The sequence below is a fragment of the Callithrix jacchus genome, chromosome 10 (genome assembly GCF_049354715.1).
Source record: "Callithrix jacchus isolate 240 chromosome 10, calJac240_pri, whole genome shotgun sequence".
NCBI lineage: Eukaryota > Metazoa > Chordata > Mammalia > Primates > Cebidae > Callithrix > Callithrix jacchus.
In genome coordinates, this window is record NC_133511.1 from 87,971,045 (window position 1) to 87,988,661 (window position 17,617).

Below are 17,617 nucleotides of genomic sequence, written 5' to 3' on the forward strand. Positions count from 1 at the left end.
ATGTGCATATGTCATACCATTTCTGCAAGGTGTTTTGTATAGGATATAAGCGTTACGTGATGTTGGGAATTTTGAAAGTATGATTGGAACACATAAACCTGTTACCCTCCCTAACTCTCAAACTGTTGTTTAAATATGAGTGGTTGATGGTATGGATGTAGTAAAGAAAGAGATGTTATACAGTTTTGGAAAAAGCAATTAATCGAGATCTAGAGAACTTTGTACTTTGAAAGTGGTTTTATAATCTTGGAGTTTGGTTTTACACATTCAATGCATAGTATGGGAGATACTTATAATTCCAAATGGAAATGAAATTTTTACATTTGTTTCTATATGGATAGAAATTGAGAAACCTCAAAATGTTTTTTCCTTCATTTAAAACTATTTTCCACCTTCGAAATAGTATTGTTCCCTTTCCATTTGAAGTCCTAGGATCTTTAAGTTTCCTATTAAAAACCTGTCTCAGAAACAATCATGGTTTTGTGCCACTGTTTCTTTGTGTTTAGATAGGAATAGTATCCATTTCATAGGTTACCCAGATAAATAAATTAGTTAACACATAAGAAAGTTTGAGCAGTGCCTGGCATATACCAAGTATTCAACAAGTGTTAGATATTATTATCATTATTTATCTGACTTTCAGAGGGATAAAAATTAAGGTTCTATGTTATTTTTTATAGCTTACTTATTTTTAAAAATATATGATTGACACATAATTGTATATATTTATGTGATAAAATATGATGTTTCAATACATGTATGTATTAGGTAATGATCAAATTGGGATGATTAGCATATCCATCAACTTAAAATTTCCATTTTTCTGTGATGAGACTATTCAAAAACCTCTTTTATTTTATTTATTTATTTATTTTAAATTGCATTTTAGGTCTTGGGGTACATGTGAAGAACATGCAAGATTGTTGCATAGGTACACACATGGCAATGTGATTTGCTGCCTTCCTCCCCATCACCTATATCTGGCATTTCTTCCCATGCTATCTCACCCCAACTCCCTACCCCCCACTGTCCCTCCCCTATTTCCCTCCGACAGACCCCAGTGTGTGATGCTCCCCTCCCTGTGTCCATGTGTTCTCATTGTTCAACACCCGCCTATGAGTTAGAACATGCGGTGTTTGACTTTCTGTTCTTGTGTTAGTTTGCTGAGAATGATGGTTTCCAGGTTCATCCATGTCCCTACAAAGGACACAAACTCATCCAAAAACCTCTTTTTTAGCTCTTTTGATATTTTACTGTTAATGCTAGTCATTCTACTATGCAGTAGAGCCCCAAACTTATTCCTTGTCTAACTATATCTTTTTACCCATTGACCAATCTCTCCTATTCTTTCCTCCCCCTGCCTCTCCCCATTCTCTGCTAACCACTATTCTACTCTGTACTTCAATGACAACCTTTTAGATTCCACATATGAGTGACATCGGATGGTGTTTACCTTTCTATTTTGACCTTAATGTCCTCTAGGTTTATATTGTCACAAATGACAGCAATTCATTCTTTTTTATGGCTGTATGTAGCTATAAAATTTATTTAAGAATGTGTATACATCTTTTCTTTCTTCATTAATCCACTGATATTCATTTAGTGGCTTGGCTATTGTGAACAATGTTGCAGTAAACATAGGATCACAGACATCTCTTAGATATACTGATTTCTTTCCCTTTGGTATATAATGGGATTGTTGGATTATATGGTAGCTCTATTTTTAAATTTTTGAGGACCATCCATATTGTCTTTCATAATGTCTGTACCAATTTGTATTCTCATCTGTAGTGTGTCAGGGTTCCCTTTACTCCACTTCCTCTCCAACACTTGTTATCTTTTGATTTTGTATATTAATTTAATCACCAGGGTTCTAGCAATAAGATCCTTTTCCTTGAGATTACTTACTTTCTTTTCCTGAGGAATTAAAGGTCTGATTCCATTTTTTTCTAGTTCCTAAATAAATATTTTTAAAATTCACTGACAGGAATGTTCAACAAAATGTAATTCCTAGAATTTAGTATACAAACTCACAAATTAAAAATGTTCTCCCCCACCCCCATTTTTTTTTTTAACCAGGGTTAAACAACCACAAAAACCTAAGTCAGGATTTGTGGGAATAAAGAGCAAATGACACAGAATCAGCCCTTGTTTCAAGTCGTAACTCTGCTTCTTTCTAAATACGGTGATTTATCTTAAAACAAATAATGATAATACTGACATTATTGTGAAAATCAAATGAAATAATGTATGTAATGCACTCTGAAAACAGAAAAGTATTTTAGAGATACTTGTTGCCTTGAAAAGTTGTTCATAAAAAGCCAATGAACTTGTTGGAACAAATTAGGAACTTGATCAGGAATAGAAATGTCAATATTCATTTACCGCTACTCGTTCTTTGTAAACAGTGTCAATACCTTGGGCTAATTCAGCCTTAAAGCACAATTTATCTTCCTTCATAGTGTAGCAACATTGTTCTTGCATTATTGAGGAAGATATTTGGGAAGTTAATATAGAAAAAGTCCCTTTCTTTTTATCCTTATCCAGAACACTAGATTCAGTGCATATACAAACTGAATAGTATTACAAGAGCATCTTACATTAGTATAGAATTTCATACATTTCAAAGCATTTCACAACCATCATGGCATCTGAGCTTCACAATATATAGTATATATTTCATAATCAATATATGTAATATGTTTGTGTATATACACACTAATATGTAGATTTGTATATGTGTATATGATGAATATATATGATTATGTGTTTATACCTTTTGTTGTGGTAGAAGCCCAGACTTTTTAAGATGAACAAAGCTCTAGATTTATCCATATGTGTGGGCAGACAAGCTTAAACTATCAATATGAGATTTAAATTAAACATATGGCCAAGGAATTTCTATGTGTATAGAAAGAGAAACAAATAAGATATATCTAATCATTTTAATTGCAATATCTTTCCTTAAAGCTAGAGGACTAGTTTTTATACAGTCCATTTATAGGGAAAATTTTCCATTGCACTAATAATACATAATATATGGATTCCTATCAGTATCTTTTTTGTCAAATAATATTTCACAGCTGATTTTATACGTTCTAAGTGTACTTCTTCCCAATAGGGTTGCTTTTTGATAGTGTTTTTTTAAAAATATTATCTTAAATTTAGGTTTGTAAAGTATTTTAAAAAGTTCAGATTCATGTATTCAGTCACCTACAAATCATGTCTGTATACCTATCAGAAGCACTCATGTTTGACCTGCCTAAAGCCAAACATTTTAGCTATTATTCCCACATGTCCTCCTGACCATCAGTACCAAAAAGCAAACAGACAAAAATGGTCCAAACCAGTTCCTCTTCTAAGTATCCCTCTTCCCAGCACCTCCATTCAGGCATCAGTAAGAAGCCTAAGATTTATTTATATTAGTGCTCCTTTACCACCCATGTTCACCCACCACTAGGTTCCATCAGTTTAACTCCTAACTCTCTTTTGAATTGGTACCCTTCTATCCCCACCTCCCTTATTACCAAATGATCCAAAATTATAGTCGTCATTCCTGAGATCTACAAATATGCATTTTCGTTGGTCTTCCTACCCATGCTTTTGCCACTCTCTAACATAGACATACAGAATTATCTTTGTAAAATCAACTCTGATGGTGTCAGCCCTTCAGACCTCACTATAACTCTTATGGTACAGATAAGAATTATTAATGTGGCTCAGCACTACATTATTTACTTCAGAGGAACTAGAAGATTTAAAAAATAATTATTTTTTGTGTATCTTCCTACTAGTCTCACAATCATATGCTTAATGCCCAGTACATAAACACTCATAAGTGTTTTAAAAGTAATGAATTTATCAGTAAGATGTACATTATTTCATCACATCATTTATATTGTAAGTATTTTTTAGTATTTTAACACTTCGATGGTCATTTACCTTATTAAATTTTTTAATTGTACAAGTAAAGCACAATTTCATCCTCATTGTGAAAGTATGAAACATTAAAGAGGTATCTATCATAAAATGAAAAAATAGGTTATATTAATCCCCATTTTACTTATTTTTCAGTGACAAACACTCACTAATGAACAGTATATTCTTCCACATCTTTTTGTGGCAGTACATATTAATGTATTTATTTTAATGATTGCTCATATTCTATAGTATACATATAATTTAATTAAACATTTTTGCTTTTGATAGCTATTCAGGTTGCTTCCAACTTTTCTGATATTACAAACAACTCTGCAGTTTGCAGGCTGGTATTTACATATTTCAACATAAGTATAAGTGTTCTGCAAAATAGATACTACATGTAAAATTTTGAGATCTAAGGACATGCATTTTTTTTAGGGGGGTCCTAATTAGCTGTTATTCAAGCCCTTAAATCTGTGAATATGCAATGTTAATGCCACCTTACATTTGTATTAGATTAAGTGTATGCAGCTGGCTTTCCAAACCATGGTCCTATTGGTAGTACTGTAGTTGTAAAACATACACAGGATAATTTGCCTCCTTCACGGTGGGAAAATAGCAAAGAACATCTATTTACTTAGATTTTTAAGAATTCCAATAAATTCAATCTACTTTTATGTAAGCATAAATGATAACACGCAAACTTCCTTCTTTTGACAGAATTCTATTTATAATTGCACTTTGTAATATGAAACCTTGAAAACATTTGGAGTAAATTATGTTCAATGTTATATTTCTGTATATGTAGTCATGATTTTTTATTGTAATGGCTTATATTCCACCATATTTAATTTTTTATATATATTACACTATCACACTTTGCAAAAAGATGTACTAATTTAGAGTCCTAGTAACAACATATAAGAGTGCTTGGTTTTCCACATACATATCTTTCTGGACACAAGAAATTATCAGCCTTTCATGTTGTCTTTTTATTTAAAGCATAAAATAAATAGAGGTTCGTAAGTCATAATTATCACAAAATGAACACAGCCATGTGATCACCACCAGCACTTAAAGAGAACATATTCTTAGCCATCTAGAAGCTCTGGTGCCTCATCCCATTCACTATTCCCTTTCTGCTCAGCAGAGGTAGACTAACTTCTTACAGCAGAGATTAGTTTGGCTTATTTTTAAATTCTATAAATATGCAATCATACAGTACATGTTCTTTATAGTCTGGCTTCTTTAACTCAACCTTTATTTGGTTGATCAATTTAGTTCTTTTATGAACTTTTGTTCATTTTCATTTTTTGGTATAGAAATTTATTTGTGTATGTGTCATTAATATTTTAATTTGTACTTCCGTGACGTAAATGAGATTTATCTCCTTGTATCTGTTTATTGGCCATTTAGAAATGCAATTTTGTGAAGTATCTGGCAAAGTCTCTGGCTGTTTTCAATTAGGTCTTCCCTTTTCTTGTTATTTTGCAGTAGTTATTTGTATATTCTTAATCTGAGTTTTTTTATTCATTATATATTCTACTGATTTACTTTGTGTTTCCCTTTTGAATATTTTTAGATAATTAGATGTATTTAATTTTAATATAGCCCACTTTCTCAACTTTTTATGTATTAATAATGCTCTTAATATTCAACTTTCCCCAAGGTATTGAAGTTAATTTTCTATATTATCTCTTAAAAGTTGTATTATTTTACTTTTTACATTGACAACTTCTATCTACCTGTAATCAATTTTTTTTGCCTTGTACTACATGTAAGCCAAGTGTGTAGTCAATCTGGTTGTACCAATTATTGAAAACATTCAACTTTTCATATTGTTTTACCATGCCACCTTTGTTATAACCTAAGTATCTATATATTTATAGCTCTACCTCTGAATTTTATTCCACTGATCTACTCTGCCTATATTTGCATCAGTACTTAGAATGTTGAATTTTATCTGAGTTCTGTAGTCCTGGTAGACAGGGATAGTTAAAGGAATCATTTCACATTCTGGAAAACTACTTACTACACAGAACCACTCTTCACAGTATGACTTAGTTAATACTCATAGATCTTTCTTCCCACCAGTTTGATTTGACAGCACCATTTGCCACATAATTCATCCTAAATTCAGCTGGTAATTGAAATGTTCATCTGTGTTAGTTACTTGCTTTTATTTCAAGAAACAATAAAACTTCTCATGTCTATACATCAAGTAGTTACAGCATGTAGCCAGGTGCTTAGGCTAAACTCCTATGGAGACGGGGAGACAGGTATTCTGCTTTTCTTGATGCTTACATTTAAAAATTATTAATCAAAGAAAATGTAGGAAAAAGATGCCTGGTTCATAAAATTGGCAAGAGCCTTATTTAGCTTTTTAAGAGATTTTACACATATCTCAAAGGGACAAAGAATTTATAAGTTCTCTAAAGGAAGTAGAAGGGGGCTTCAAAATTTTGTAGATAAACAATTTAAAAAACAAAATTTAAACTTTATTTCTCCACATAAGCTTTGTCAGGGTCCAGTCATTTTTTGTAAGTGGTCATAGCAGGCATTTAGTTCATCCCTAAAGAACTGAGGGTCCTGGGAATCTAGCCATGTAAATACAGTCTTATTTACATTATTAACTGAAGAAAAGTGGAATGCCCATTCTAGACATTTTAAGATTAGGAAACAAAATAAGTCAGACTGAGCCAACTCAGGACTGAAAGGTGGATGCCAAATTATTTCTCACTGAAACTCTTGCAAAAATTGTCCTTGTTTTATAAGAGGAATGAGCAGGAACATTGTCCCTGTGATGAAGGGCTCTCTGCTCAAGAATTCCCAGAAGTTTTTCTGCTAAAACTTTGGCTAATTTTCTCAAAACACTCTGATAATAAGCAGAATGTCAACAAGCAAAATTCCTTGAGCAAACCCCAAAAAACTGTTACCATGGTCTTTGCTCGTGATTAGTCTGTTTTTGCTTTCCCTGAACTACTTCTACCTCTTGGTAGTGATCGCTTTTATTATGCTTTATCTTCAGGATAGCACTGGCAAAGCCGTGTTTCATCTCCTGTCACAATTCTTCAAAGAAGTTCTTAAGGACCTGGATCGTACTTATTTAAAATTTCTATTGAAAACTGCTTTTGTCTACAGGTGATCTGAGTGCAACAGTATTGACACCCATTGATTCGAAAGTTTGCTCAACTTTAATTTTTCAGTCAGAATGGTGAAAGCTGAACCAGTTGAGATATCTGTGGTGTTGACTATTATTTGTGCTGTTCATCATTAGGCCTCTTCAATTAGGGCATGAACCCGGTGAATTTTTTCCTTGCAAATTGATGTGCATGGTCTGCTGCTGTGGGCTTCATCTTCGACATCGTCTCATCCCTTCTTAAAATGGCATATTCATTTGTAAGCTGTTGATCTCTTTGGGGGCATTGTCTTCACAAGCTTTTTGTAAAGCATCAGTGAGTTCACCATTCTTCTACCCAAGCTTCACCATAAATTTGATATTTGTTCTTGCTTCCATTTTAGCAGAATTTATGTTGCTCTAACAGCGGCCCTTTTCAAATTGATGGGTCCTTCTCAGTCCCTCAAACTAAATCCTATTCAGACATGTTATAATAAGTTAATATGAGTTTAATTTTTTTTCAAAAAAATTGAAAATCACGCATATCTATTTTTCATAAGAGTTTTGAAGACCCCCTTATACTCCAAGGAAAAGGAGGAAGGGGAAGTCACTTTCCCTTTCGGCACCAGGAAAATTTATTTCTTTTACATCTATCCTTATCCCTGCAGTTTCTCCTTTTTGATGTTATTAACAGTATATAGTAACAAAGGCAAAACACACTTCTCTTCTTCCAAATGCTCATTCCTCATTTCATAAATGGTTAGCTGAACTGTTTATCCCCATCCGTCCATCCATCAGAACAAACAATTGACCTGATTTGACCAAACTTTAAGCTTCTCTTCTCCTTATAGGAACCTGAACATTGACTTACCCTCAACTTGAACCAATATTGTCAGGTATAGCAACTCCTCCTTAACACAAGAAAGATAATCCCTGAAACTTGCTTTCTTCTCCCTATGAATAAAATAACTTTTCTGTCTGACCTTTCAGATGTTTGCAGATCTCCTTAAACTTTTTCTATTGCAATATTTTTTTCAAATAATGTCTTTACATGCCTAAATTCAGGATTTTTGAAAATTTTACAATACTATGCTTTAGTAGTATAATATTAAATGTATTTAAAATACATTTAAAATTTATAATACATCTTAATACCTGGTAGAGTAAATATTTCCACTTTGTTAATAGCCCATGACAGAGTCCTTATTTTAGTAAATCTTTCCTAAGGAAATAATTCAAAATATGTAAAATAAGTCACATGTTTTGACATTATTTATAAAAATTAAAACTGTCTTGCATGAATTATGACTTATTTATTGAGTTGGAATATTGAGCTGCTCCTAACATGAATGATGAGTTTAGATGATGATGACTCAAGAACTACAACCATTCCAATCAACAAGTCCTTGAATCGTGAAATGTAAAAGGAAAGGGAAGGTAGGGGACTATGTCTAAAATCATGCTAAAAAAAAGTCAGCAATTAGAAATACAGAAATTTTGAAAAGTTGCTGGAAGATAAAAAGAAGATGGGATTGAATTCACAGAAATACAAGAGCAGAGGACACCAAAGTTCAAATTATTTTCAGGATAAAATTGATAGAAATATGCAAGTTGTTGCAAAGTGGCTGTAGAGATAGGATCCCCTTGGCTAATAAATTTAGATATCAGGTAAAAGGGCTTGTAAAAATAATTAATTGAAAAAAATATTCCAGACAGCTTGGATAAATATCAATTGTATTCCACATTCCCCCAATTGAACTGTTAGTAGTGACATTAATTTCCTACTTGAAATACTAATTGTAGTAGGAATTCTGGCACAAAGAACTCAAGAGGAGATTGGGACAGGTGAAGAAAAATAAATTATGATCTGTTTATTCCTGCACCTCATCAAAGGAATGGGGAGCTCTCAGACTCAGAAGTTAAATTATCTGTAAACTCCATGTAATCCCACACTCTACATCCTCTTCCAGACAACAAAGGGAAGCTTCCTTCTGTAATTAGAGCCTGTATCTAAGTAGACAAATCTAAACAAAGTAGACATTGTTAAATTGTGATTGAAAGAAATGTGGAAAGCATGAAGTTCTGAAATGTCTCTTTGTACTTACCTTGTAGGTGTACTATATTCTCTCAAGATGTCCTTTCGGCATAGAAGATGGGAAGAAAAGGTTTGGGATTGAAAGGCTGCTAACATCTAACACTTACTCATCAGCCTATCCACTCCACGATGTATGTATAGGTTTGATTGTGAAATTCTGAGCCTATTTTCCTCCTGCCATGTTCATTATTGGGAGAGAGTATCTTCCTTTATTTCAAATTGCTTAGTTTTCTCTCATGGTAGGAAAATCCCCAAAGACTCTGGTTCCAAGCTGAGAGCTTTACCAGCTATGCTGACTTATATAGGAAATGTGTCTTTAAAGTTTCAAATGGACACTTATTTTTAAAACTTTTACATGTGCAGATGACTTTTTACTAGAACCCATTTTGAAAATAGCAGTCACATTAAAAGAACATTTTAAAACATAATATTTGGAAATTTCTATCTGAGCCCATTAGCTCTCTTCTCATTTATAAAATTTTGAAGCCGTAAAGAATTTAAATTACATGCCATATTCATTCCTCTAATGTATGATTGGCTTCAATTGTATGTAAACATTCAGTTAGGCATTCTTGGAACACAACCATGAATCCAAGTTCACAGACTAGGGCTCTCATAGAAATAAAGCATGTGTACAACTGCAATACAAACTGAAGGTTTCAGTGCATTAGAATGTTTCAGATGTTATAACAACTGATATTCAGAAGAATTTTTTTGGGGGAAACTGGCAAATCATTGTACAAAAGCATTGAGTTGTGTAAGTTTAACAGAGAAGTGACATTTTACAAGATGCACCTGTTGAACCAAACCTGAAAACTTGGCCTTAGAACCAAGAGACTCAGCCTAGTTTCTGGATGTTTTTGAGGGAAACATTCCCGTCTGAATAGCCACTGTTTAAATTTTACCACCTATTGGCAGTGGAAATCCTGCGGTTGAATGTGTATATGTTCTAATGTAAGATCGTCCCTTGGAACATCTATTTTTATTGTTTCTTCTGTTACAGTTTTACTCTTACATACTTATAAAAGACTTTTTGATGATGTATTCACTTTGCAAGAAATATAGTTCTCAGGAATATAGAAGAAACAAATATTTCCACTGAAACAAGTGGCAGCTAAGTAATTCCCCATTTTTTTCAAAACAGTGTTGCTGTAATAGCTTCCAAAAGCCCAAAGCCTGCTCTTCCTTTTAAACTATACATGTAGCCTTTCAGTAGAGTTATATAGGCTCATTGGAAGTTCAGGTTTTACTAAGCTATCATTAGAGATAGCTATATCTTTCATTTTACTTTTTTATCTTTCTTTTCTTCTGAATGCAGTATTAGGTACTGGATTTTCCCTTATATGCTTTGCAGGATAGTTTTTCAAAATACCCACATAGGCTGATTTCTTTATTGCTTAATTTCTTAAGATTCAGTTGGATTAGTCACAGAAGAAGAAAAAAGCTTGAATCTGGGTGATATAAAATTTAACACCTGTCATCTAAAGGTTTTCACACGTGCTAAATTTTAAATTAGATATTTATTTAGTGCTTCCTTCAGCAGTTCGTCGACAGTAAAAACAGAATATCTTAAACAACCACAGTGTCCACAATACTTTGCTAGTCCATGAAAAGATATTAATAATATTAATTAGTATCTAACCGTGGGAGAAGAACTTATGTGTGAAGCAGTACTGAGCCTCTTAAATGCTGAAGTTGTATTATTTTAAGTTCTTTGGGAAATGGCTATCAGTGAGGACAGAACAGGAGTCTCTTTCTGTATTAGCAGTATCACTTTGGATTAGTCACTTAACATTGCTCAAAATTTCATTTTCCCATCTATAAAAAAGTACTAGCCCATTTCTGAAGTCCTATCCAGTTATACAGTGATATGTCTCTCTGGGCTGTGAACATTATATTAGGGTTTCAGTAGAGAATACAGGGCATTCCAGGTAAAGGAACAGCTTGAGTAAAGCCAAAGTTCTACACTTGTATTTGGAGATAGCTGTATGTGAGAATTTAATAAACAAATATTATTATAGTTTGTGAAATAATTTTATATCAATTGAATATGAACTGTAAAAGTAAAAAACAGCCTTGTTTACTAACCTTAGGAAAAGAGTGTTTGTTTACTTCACCTTTGTCTTTTGCTTCATCTTCTATGTACTCCCATCTCTGAATATCTGCAGGGCCAGTATTGGAAGCCTTCAGAACCTCCCAATCCTACCAATGAAAGATACATACTTCACAAGAATTGGGCTCGATTTTCCTATTTCTACAAGGAGCAGCCTTTAGATTTGATTAAGTAAGTTTCATACATAGGATCAAACCAATTAAAACTTGATAATGTGATTTTTATTCACAGTGGCATCATATTCTGTTATTTTTCACTACTATTTTCACCCACTGTTTTACTACATTTCACAACTTCTTGGTTTCATATCTACACTATCAATCAATAACATTGATTGATATTTAGGAGAATGTCGATGCCAAACTGATGAAAGACAACAGAGATAGTATGGTGGTTAAGAGGTTAAACCTTAGCATCTAGCTAGGCTAAATTCCAGTCCAAGTTCTGCCTCTTGAAAGATATATAAATTTGGTCAAGTTACTTAACCATTTTGAAAATGGGAATAACAATATTACTACTTTTTAGCATAGTAGTAGTAATATCTATATCTGTAAAAAGGGATTAGCAATATTACTACTTTTTAGCATAGGAGCTAGCATTTAGTGTTTAAAACATATTAGTTTTCTCCTGGAGTCCGGAAATTTGGAACATAAGATAAAGGTTGTGTATGGATGTTTGTGTGTATGTGCTCTCATGGATCTGTGAAGACATTTGTTCTATGACCTTAATCATTTGGATAGTTTCATTAGCTAAGCAAGAAGACTATGGTTCCAGGTTATTGCTTTAAGTCATAGCAGTACTACAGGCATACAATATATTAGAGGAGACTTCTGCTATGATTTTATTGAATGAACAATTAGATTAGATATCTCTTGCTACTATAGGCAATTTTTTTTACTCGATGGTTTATACTTTCATTAGTATGCTTACATAGCATCGCAGCATCTGTTTCATGACACTGGTTTGAATGCGTCCATCCAAATCAATTGAAATGTCTCAAGAGTATGTTTAAGTCAAATTAGAGGGCACATTTTGAAAAATAAATCTTGCCCAGTCAGTTTATAAACTGGTGTTTTTGGTAAATCATGCAAACTCTTTCTTGAATGGCCATTTAAATGGTTTTGAATAATAATTACTTAATAATAATTACTTAATACTTTAAGTTATAAAACTAGGATATTTGTCAAAAACATTTAAAATAATTAAGAGATGTACAAAGTTTAAAATGAAATTCTACTTTCATCCAACTCCACAAAAATAGCTAGACTTGATTTGGGTAATACTGATTTAGTCTTAATTTTGTGTTCATGCATAAAATAGCATAGAAGCATTTTTTTTTTCTTAGAGCAATGAGATCTTTATCTTCTCTTTTGTGTTAAGATTTCTCTTTTTTTCTTTATTCACTAAATAGTATATTACTAATACCCTTCTACAAATACCCAAATATCTTTCTGATACTATTTAGTAAAACACAGAATGCCTTATTATGAATTTTTCATAATTCATTTATTGGTTTTTCTATTGAAAAACATTGGTCTGTCCCAAATTTTTAATATAATTTCAACATTTTATTTTAGATTCAGGGGAGATGGTATACATGAATATTGTTTACACGGGTGTATTGCATGATGCTGAGGTTTGGGGTGCAGATCTTGTCACCGAAGTAGTGAGCACAGGTAGTAGTAAAGACATAGGTAGTCTTTTAACCCACATCCGTCTCCCACATTACCTCCTCTAGTAGTCACCAGTGTCTATTGTTGTCATCTTTATGTCTATGTGTACTTAATATTTAGCTCCCACTTACAAGTGAGAAAATGCAACTTTTGGTTTTCTGTTCTTCTGTTAATTTGCTTAGGATAATCTCCTTCAGCTGCATTCATGTTGTTGCAAAGGACATAATTTTACTCTTTTTTACAGTTGTATAGTATTCCTTGGTATGTGTGTACCACATTTTCTTTATCTCCACCATTAATGGGCACCTGGGTTGATACCATGTCTTTGCTAATGTGAATAGTGCTGCAATGGTCCTATGGGTGCATACATCTTTTTGGTAGATCAATTTATATTGTTTCAAGTATATACCCAGTAATTAGATTGTTGGGTCAAATGGTAGCTCCGTTTTAAGTTCTTTGCAGAAGCTCCAAACTGCTTTCCACAATGGCTGAATTAATTTTCATTCCCATCAACAATGTACAAATTCTCTTTTCTCCAAGATCTCACCAGCATCTGATATTTCTTGACTTCTCTTAAGAACAGCCATTCTGACTGGTATGAGATGATGTCTCATTGTGGTTTGATTTGCATTTCTCTCAATGAGCATTTTTTCCTATGTTTATTGGCTACCTGTATGTCATTTGAGACGTGTCTGTTCATGTCCTTTGCCAGATTTTTAATGAGGTTATTTAGGTATTGCTTGTTGACTCGCTGGAGTTCCTCATAGATTCCAGATATTAGACCTTTGTTGAATGTGTAGTTTGTGAATATTTTGTCTAATTCTGTAGATTGTCTGTTTATTCTATTGATAGTTTATTTTGTTGTGCAGAAGTTCTTTAGTTTAATTAGGTCCCACTTGTCAGTTTGGTTTTTTTTTTTTTTTTTTTTTTTTGGTTGTTGCAATTACTTTTAGTGACTTAGCCAAAAATTATTTAGAGAAAGGCATTTCTTAGGTTTTCTTCTAAAATTTTTGTAGCTTAAGGTCTTGCATTTAAAACTTTATTTCATCTTGAGTTAATTTTTCTATATGGTGAAAGGGTCCAAGTTTCACTCTTCTGTATATTGCTAGTTATTTCAGCACCATTTATTGAATATGGAATCTGTTCCCCATTGCTTGTTTTTGTCAGCTTTGTTGAAGACCAGTTGGTTGGAGGTGGGCAGCTCCATTTCTGGTTTCTTCATTTAGTTTTGTCAGTCTATGTGTCTGTTTCTGTACCAATACAATGCTGTTTTGCTTACTGTAGCTGTATAGCATAGTTTGAAGCCAGGTAGCATGATGCTTTCACTTCTGTTCTTTTTGCTTTGGATTGCTTTGCCTATTTGGGCATTTTTAGGTTCTATGTGAAAGTTAGAATAGCTTTCTCTAATTCTGTGAAAAAATGTCGTTGGTAGTTTGATAGGAATAACATTGTATTTATAAATTGCTTTAGGCAGTATGACCATTTTAATGATACTGATTCTTCCAATCCATGAGCATGGAATGTTGTTCCACTTATTTGTGTCATCTCTGATTTCTTTCATCAGTGTTTTGTAGTTCTCCTTATACAGACCCTTTGCCTCATGGATTAGCTATTATCTCTAGATATTTTTTTTGTGTGTGGCTATTGTAAATGGGACTGTGTTCTTGATTTGACTCTCAGCTTGAACATTATTGGCATATACTCATTTTTGTTCATTATTTTGGGTCCTGAAACTTTACTGAAGTCTCTTATCTGTCATTTATGAGGTCTAGGAGACTTTTGGAAGAGTCTTTAGGGTTTTCTAGGTTTAACATTATTTGTCAGCAAAGAATTATAAAGTTTTTCATCTTCTTTTCCAATTTGGATGCCTTTTATTTCTTTCTCTTGCCTGATTCTTCTGGCTAGTTAGTACTATGTTAAATAGGAGTGGTAAGAGTGGACATCTTTATCGTATTTCATTTCTCAAGGGGAATTATTACAGCTTTTGCCCATTCAGTATGATGTTGGCTGTGGGTTTAGCATAGATGGCTCTTATTATTTTGAGATATGTTATTTCAATACGAAGACTATTGAGAGTTTTAATCATCAATGGAAAGGGATGCTGAATTTTATCAAAAGCTTTTTCTCCATTTATTGAGATGATCATATATTAATAGTTTTTCCTCTTAATTCTATTTATGTGGTGAATCATATTTACTGATTTGCACTTGTTGAATCAGCTTTGAATCTCAGGAATAATGCCAGTTTGATCGTGATGTGTTAACTTTTTGATGTGCTCTTGGATTTTGTTTACCAGCATTTTGTTGAGGATTTTTGTGTCTATATTCATCAGGGATATTCGCCTGACATTATCTTTTTTTGTCGTTGTGTCTCTATCAGATTTTGGCATCAGGCTGATGCTGGTTTCATAGAATGAGTTATGAATAGGCTTTTCATTTTCAAGATTTTAGAATAGTTTCAGCAGGATTGTTACCAGTTTTTGTATGTCTGCTAGTATTTAGCTGTGAATCCATTTGGTCTAAGGATTTTTTGGTTGGTAGGTTTTTAAATTGTTGATTCACTTTTAAAACTTATAATGGTCTGTTCAGGTTTTTACTTTCTTCCTGGTTTAATCTTGGGAGCTTTTGTGTTTACAGGAATTTATTCATTTCCTCAATTTTTTTTTTTTTTTTTTTGCCAATCAGTTTGAGCTTATAAGGTAGCTCAGGTTAGCCTTGAACTCATGACCTTGCCTTCGCAAGCACCACGACCTCCAGTGGGAGCCACTTTGGACCCCACCTCAAAATTTTTGAATTTACGTTCATAGAAAATTTTCTAATAGTATTAGAGGATCTTTTGTATTTCTGTAGGTTTAGTTATAATATCGTTGTTGTCATTTCTCATTGGACTTATTTGGACCTTTTTTCTTTATTAATCTACCTAGTGGTCTATCAATCTTGTTTATTTTTGTGAAGAAACAATTCTTGGTTTCATTGATCTTGTGTATAGATTTTTACATCTCAACTTAGTTCAGTTCTTTTAAAATTTTAGTTATTCCTTCTGCTAGCTTTGAAGTTGGTTTTTATTCTCTAGTTCCTATAGGTGAAATTTTAGATTGTTATTTTGAGGTCTTTCTAACTTCTTAATTGAGGCATATTAGAGATATAAACTTTCCTCTTAGTGCTATTTTAACAGCATCCCAAAATTTTGGCAAGTTGTATCCTATTTTTATTAATTTCAAAGAATTGTCTGATAATTTGGTTATATAACCAGGAGTTATTCAGGAGAAAGTTGTTTAATTTCCATGTATTGGTATAAATTTGAGACATCTTGATATTTATTTCTTTTTTTAAAGCACTGTGGTCTGAATATGTGCTTGATATTATTTTTTTATTTATTGAGACTTTATTTCTAAATGTGATCTCTGAAAACATGAAAATATATATTATGTGATTGGTTAGTGCTCTGTAGATATATATTAGATACAATTGGTTGAGTGTTGAGTTTAAGTTCAGAATTCTTTTGCTAGTTTTCTGCATCAATGATCTGTCTAATGCTGTCAGTGGGATGCTGAAGTCTTCTACTACTATTGTGTGGCTAAGTGTTTCTATAGGTCAAGAAAGGCTTGTTTTATAAACATGGGTTTCCCATTGTTGGGTACATAAATATTTAGGATAGTTAAGTTTTCTTGTTGAATTGAGCCCTTTATACTTATGTAATGGCCTTCTTTGCCCTTCTTAATTCTTGTTGGTTTAGAGTCTGTTTCCTCTGATAGAATAGAGATTCCTGTTCATTTTTGTTTTTCATTTGCATAGTAGATCTTTCTCCATTCCTTAACTTTGAACCTGTGAGTGTCATTAGACAAGAGATAGGTCTTTTGAAGACAACAGACAGTTGGATCTTGTTGTTTTTTTTTTTTTAATCCAGATTGCCACACTATGTCTTTTACATGCAGCATTTAGACTGTTTATATCCAGTGTTAGCATTCATATGTGAGATTTTTATATTGTCTTCATGTTGTTAGCTTGTTGTTTTGTAGACTTGATTGTATAGTCACTTTCTAGTGTCTTTGGGCTATGTGTTTTGTGATAGCAGATGTTGTTCTTTCATTTCCGTGTTTAGCACTCCCTTAAGGACCTCTTGTAAGCCTTGTCTAGTGGTAGCAAATTCTCTCACCATTTGCTTGTCTGAGAAGGATTTTATTTCTCCACTTATGAAGCTTAGTTTGATGGGATATTAAATTCTCGGTTGGAATTTCTTTTTTTAAAGGATGCTACCAATAGGCCTCCAATCTCTTCTGGCTTGTAAGATTTCTGCTGACGGGTCTACTGCTAGCCTAATTGGGGTTCCATTTCTATGTGATCTGACCTTTCTCTCTAGCTGCTTTTAATTTTTTTTTCATGTTGAACTTGGTCAATCTGATGACTGTGTACATTATGGATAGTCATCTTTATATAGTGTCTCATCAGGGTTCTCCATATTTCTTGAATTTGTATCTTAATCTCTCTGGTGAGATTGGTGACATTTTTATACCTCAAATAATTTTCCAGGTTATTTGGTCTCGTTATGTAATCCTATATTTCTTGAAGGTTGTGTTCATTTTTAAATTGTTTTTATTTAAAGGAAGAAAAATAGAGAAATAAGAAAGAAAAGAAGAGAGAAAGCAAGAAAAAAAAGAATGAAAGGGAGAAAGAAAGAGGAAGAGAAAGAGGGAGAGA

The 17,617-nt window shown here is 32.9% G+C and overlaps 1 protein-coding gene across 20 annotated transcripts in view; it reads left to right on the forward strand.

The window, feature by feature from the left end:
- The window catches only part of ANO5 (anoctamin 5), a 198,544-nt gene that overhangs the window by 142,870 nt on the left and 38,057 nt on the right, over positions 1-17,617 (forward strand). For all 20 annotated transcript variants that reach the window (XM_054242181.2, XM_035266044.3, XM_054242182.2 and 17 more), the window contains 2 exons: positions 9,152-9,265; positions 11,303-11,418. In XM_054242181.2, coding sequence (XP_054098156.2) covers positions 9,152-9,265; positions 11,303-11,418 — 230 coding nt within the window. The remainder of the gene's footprint in view (positions 1-9,151; positions 9,266-11,302; positions 11,419-17,617) is intronic.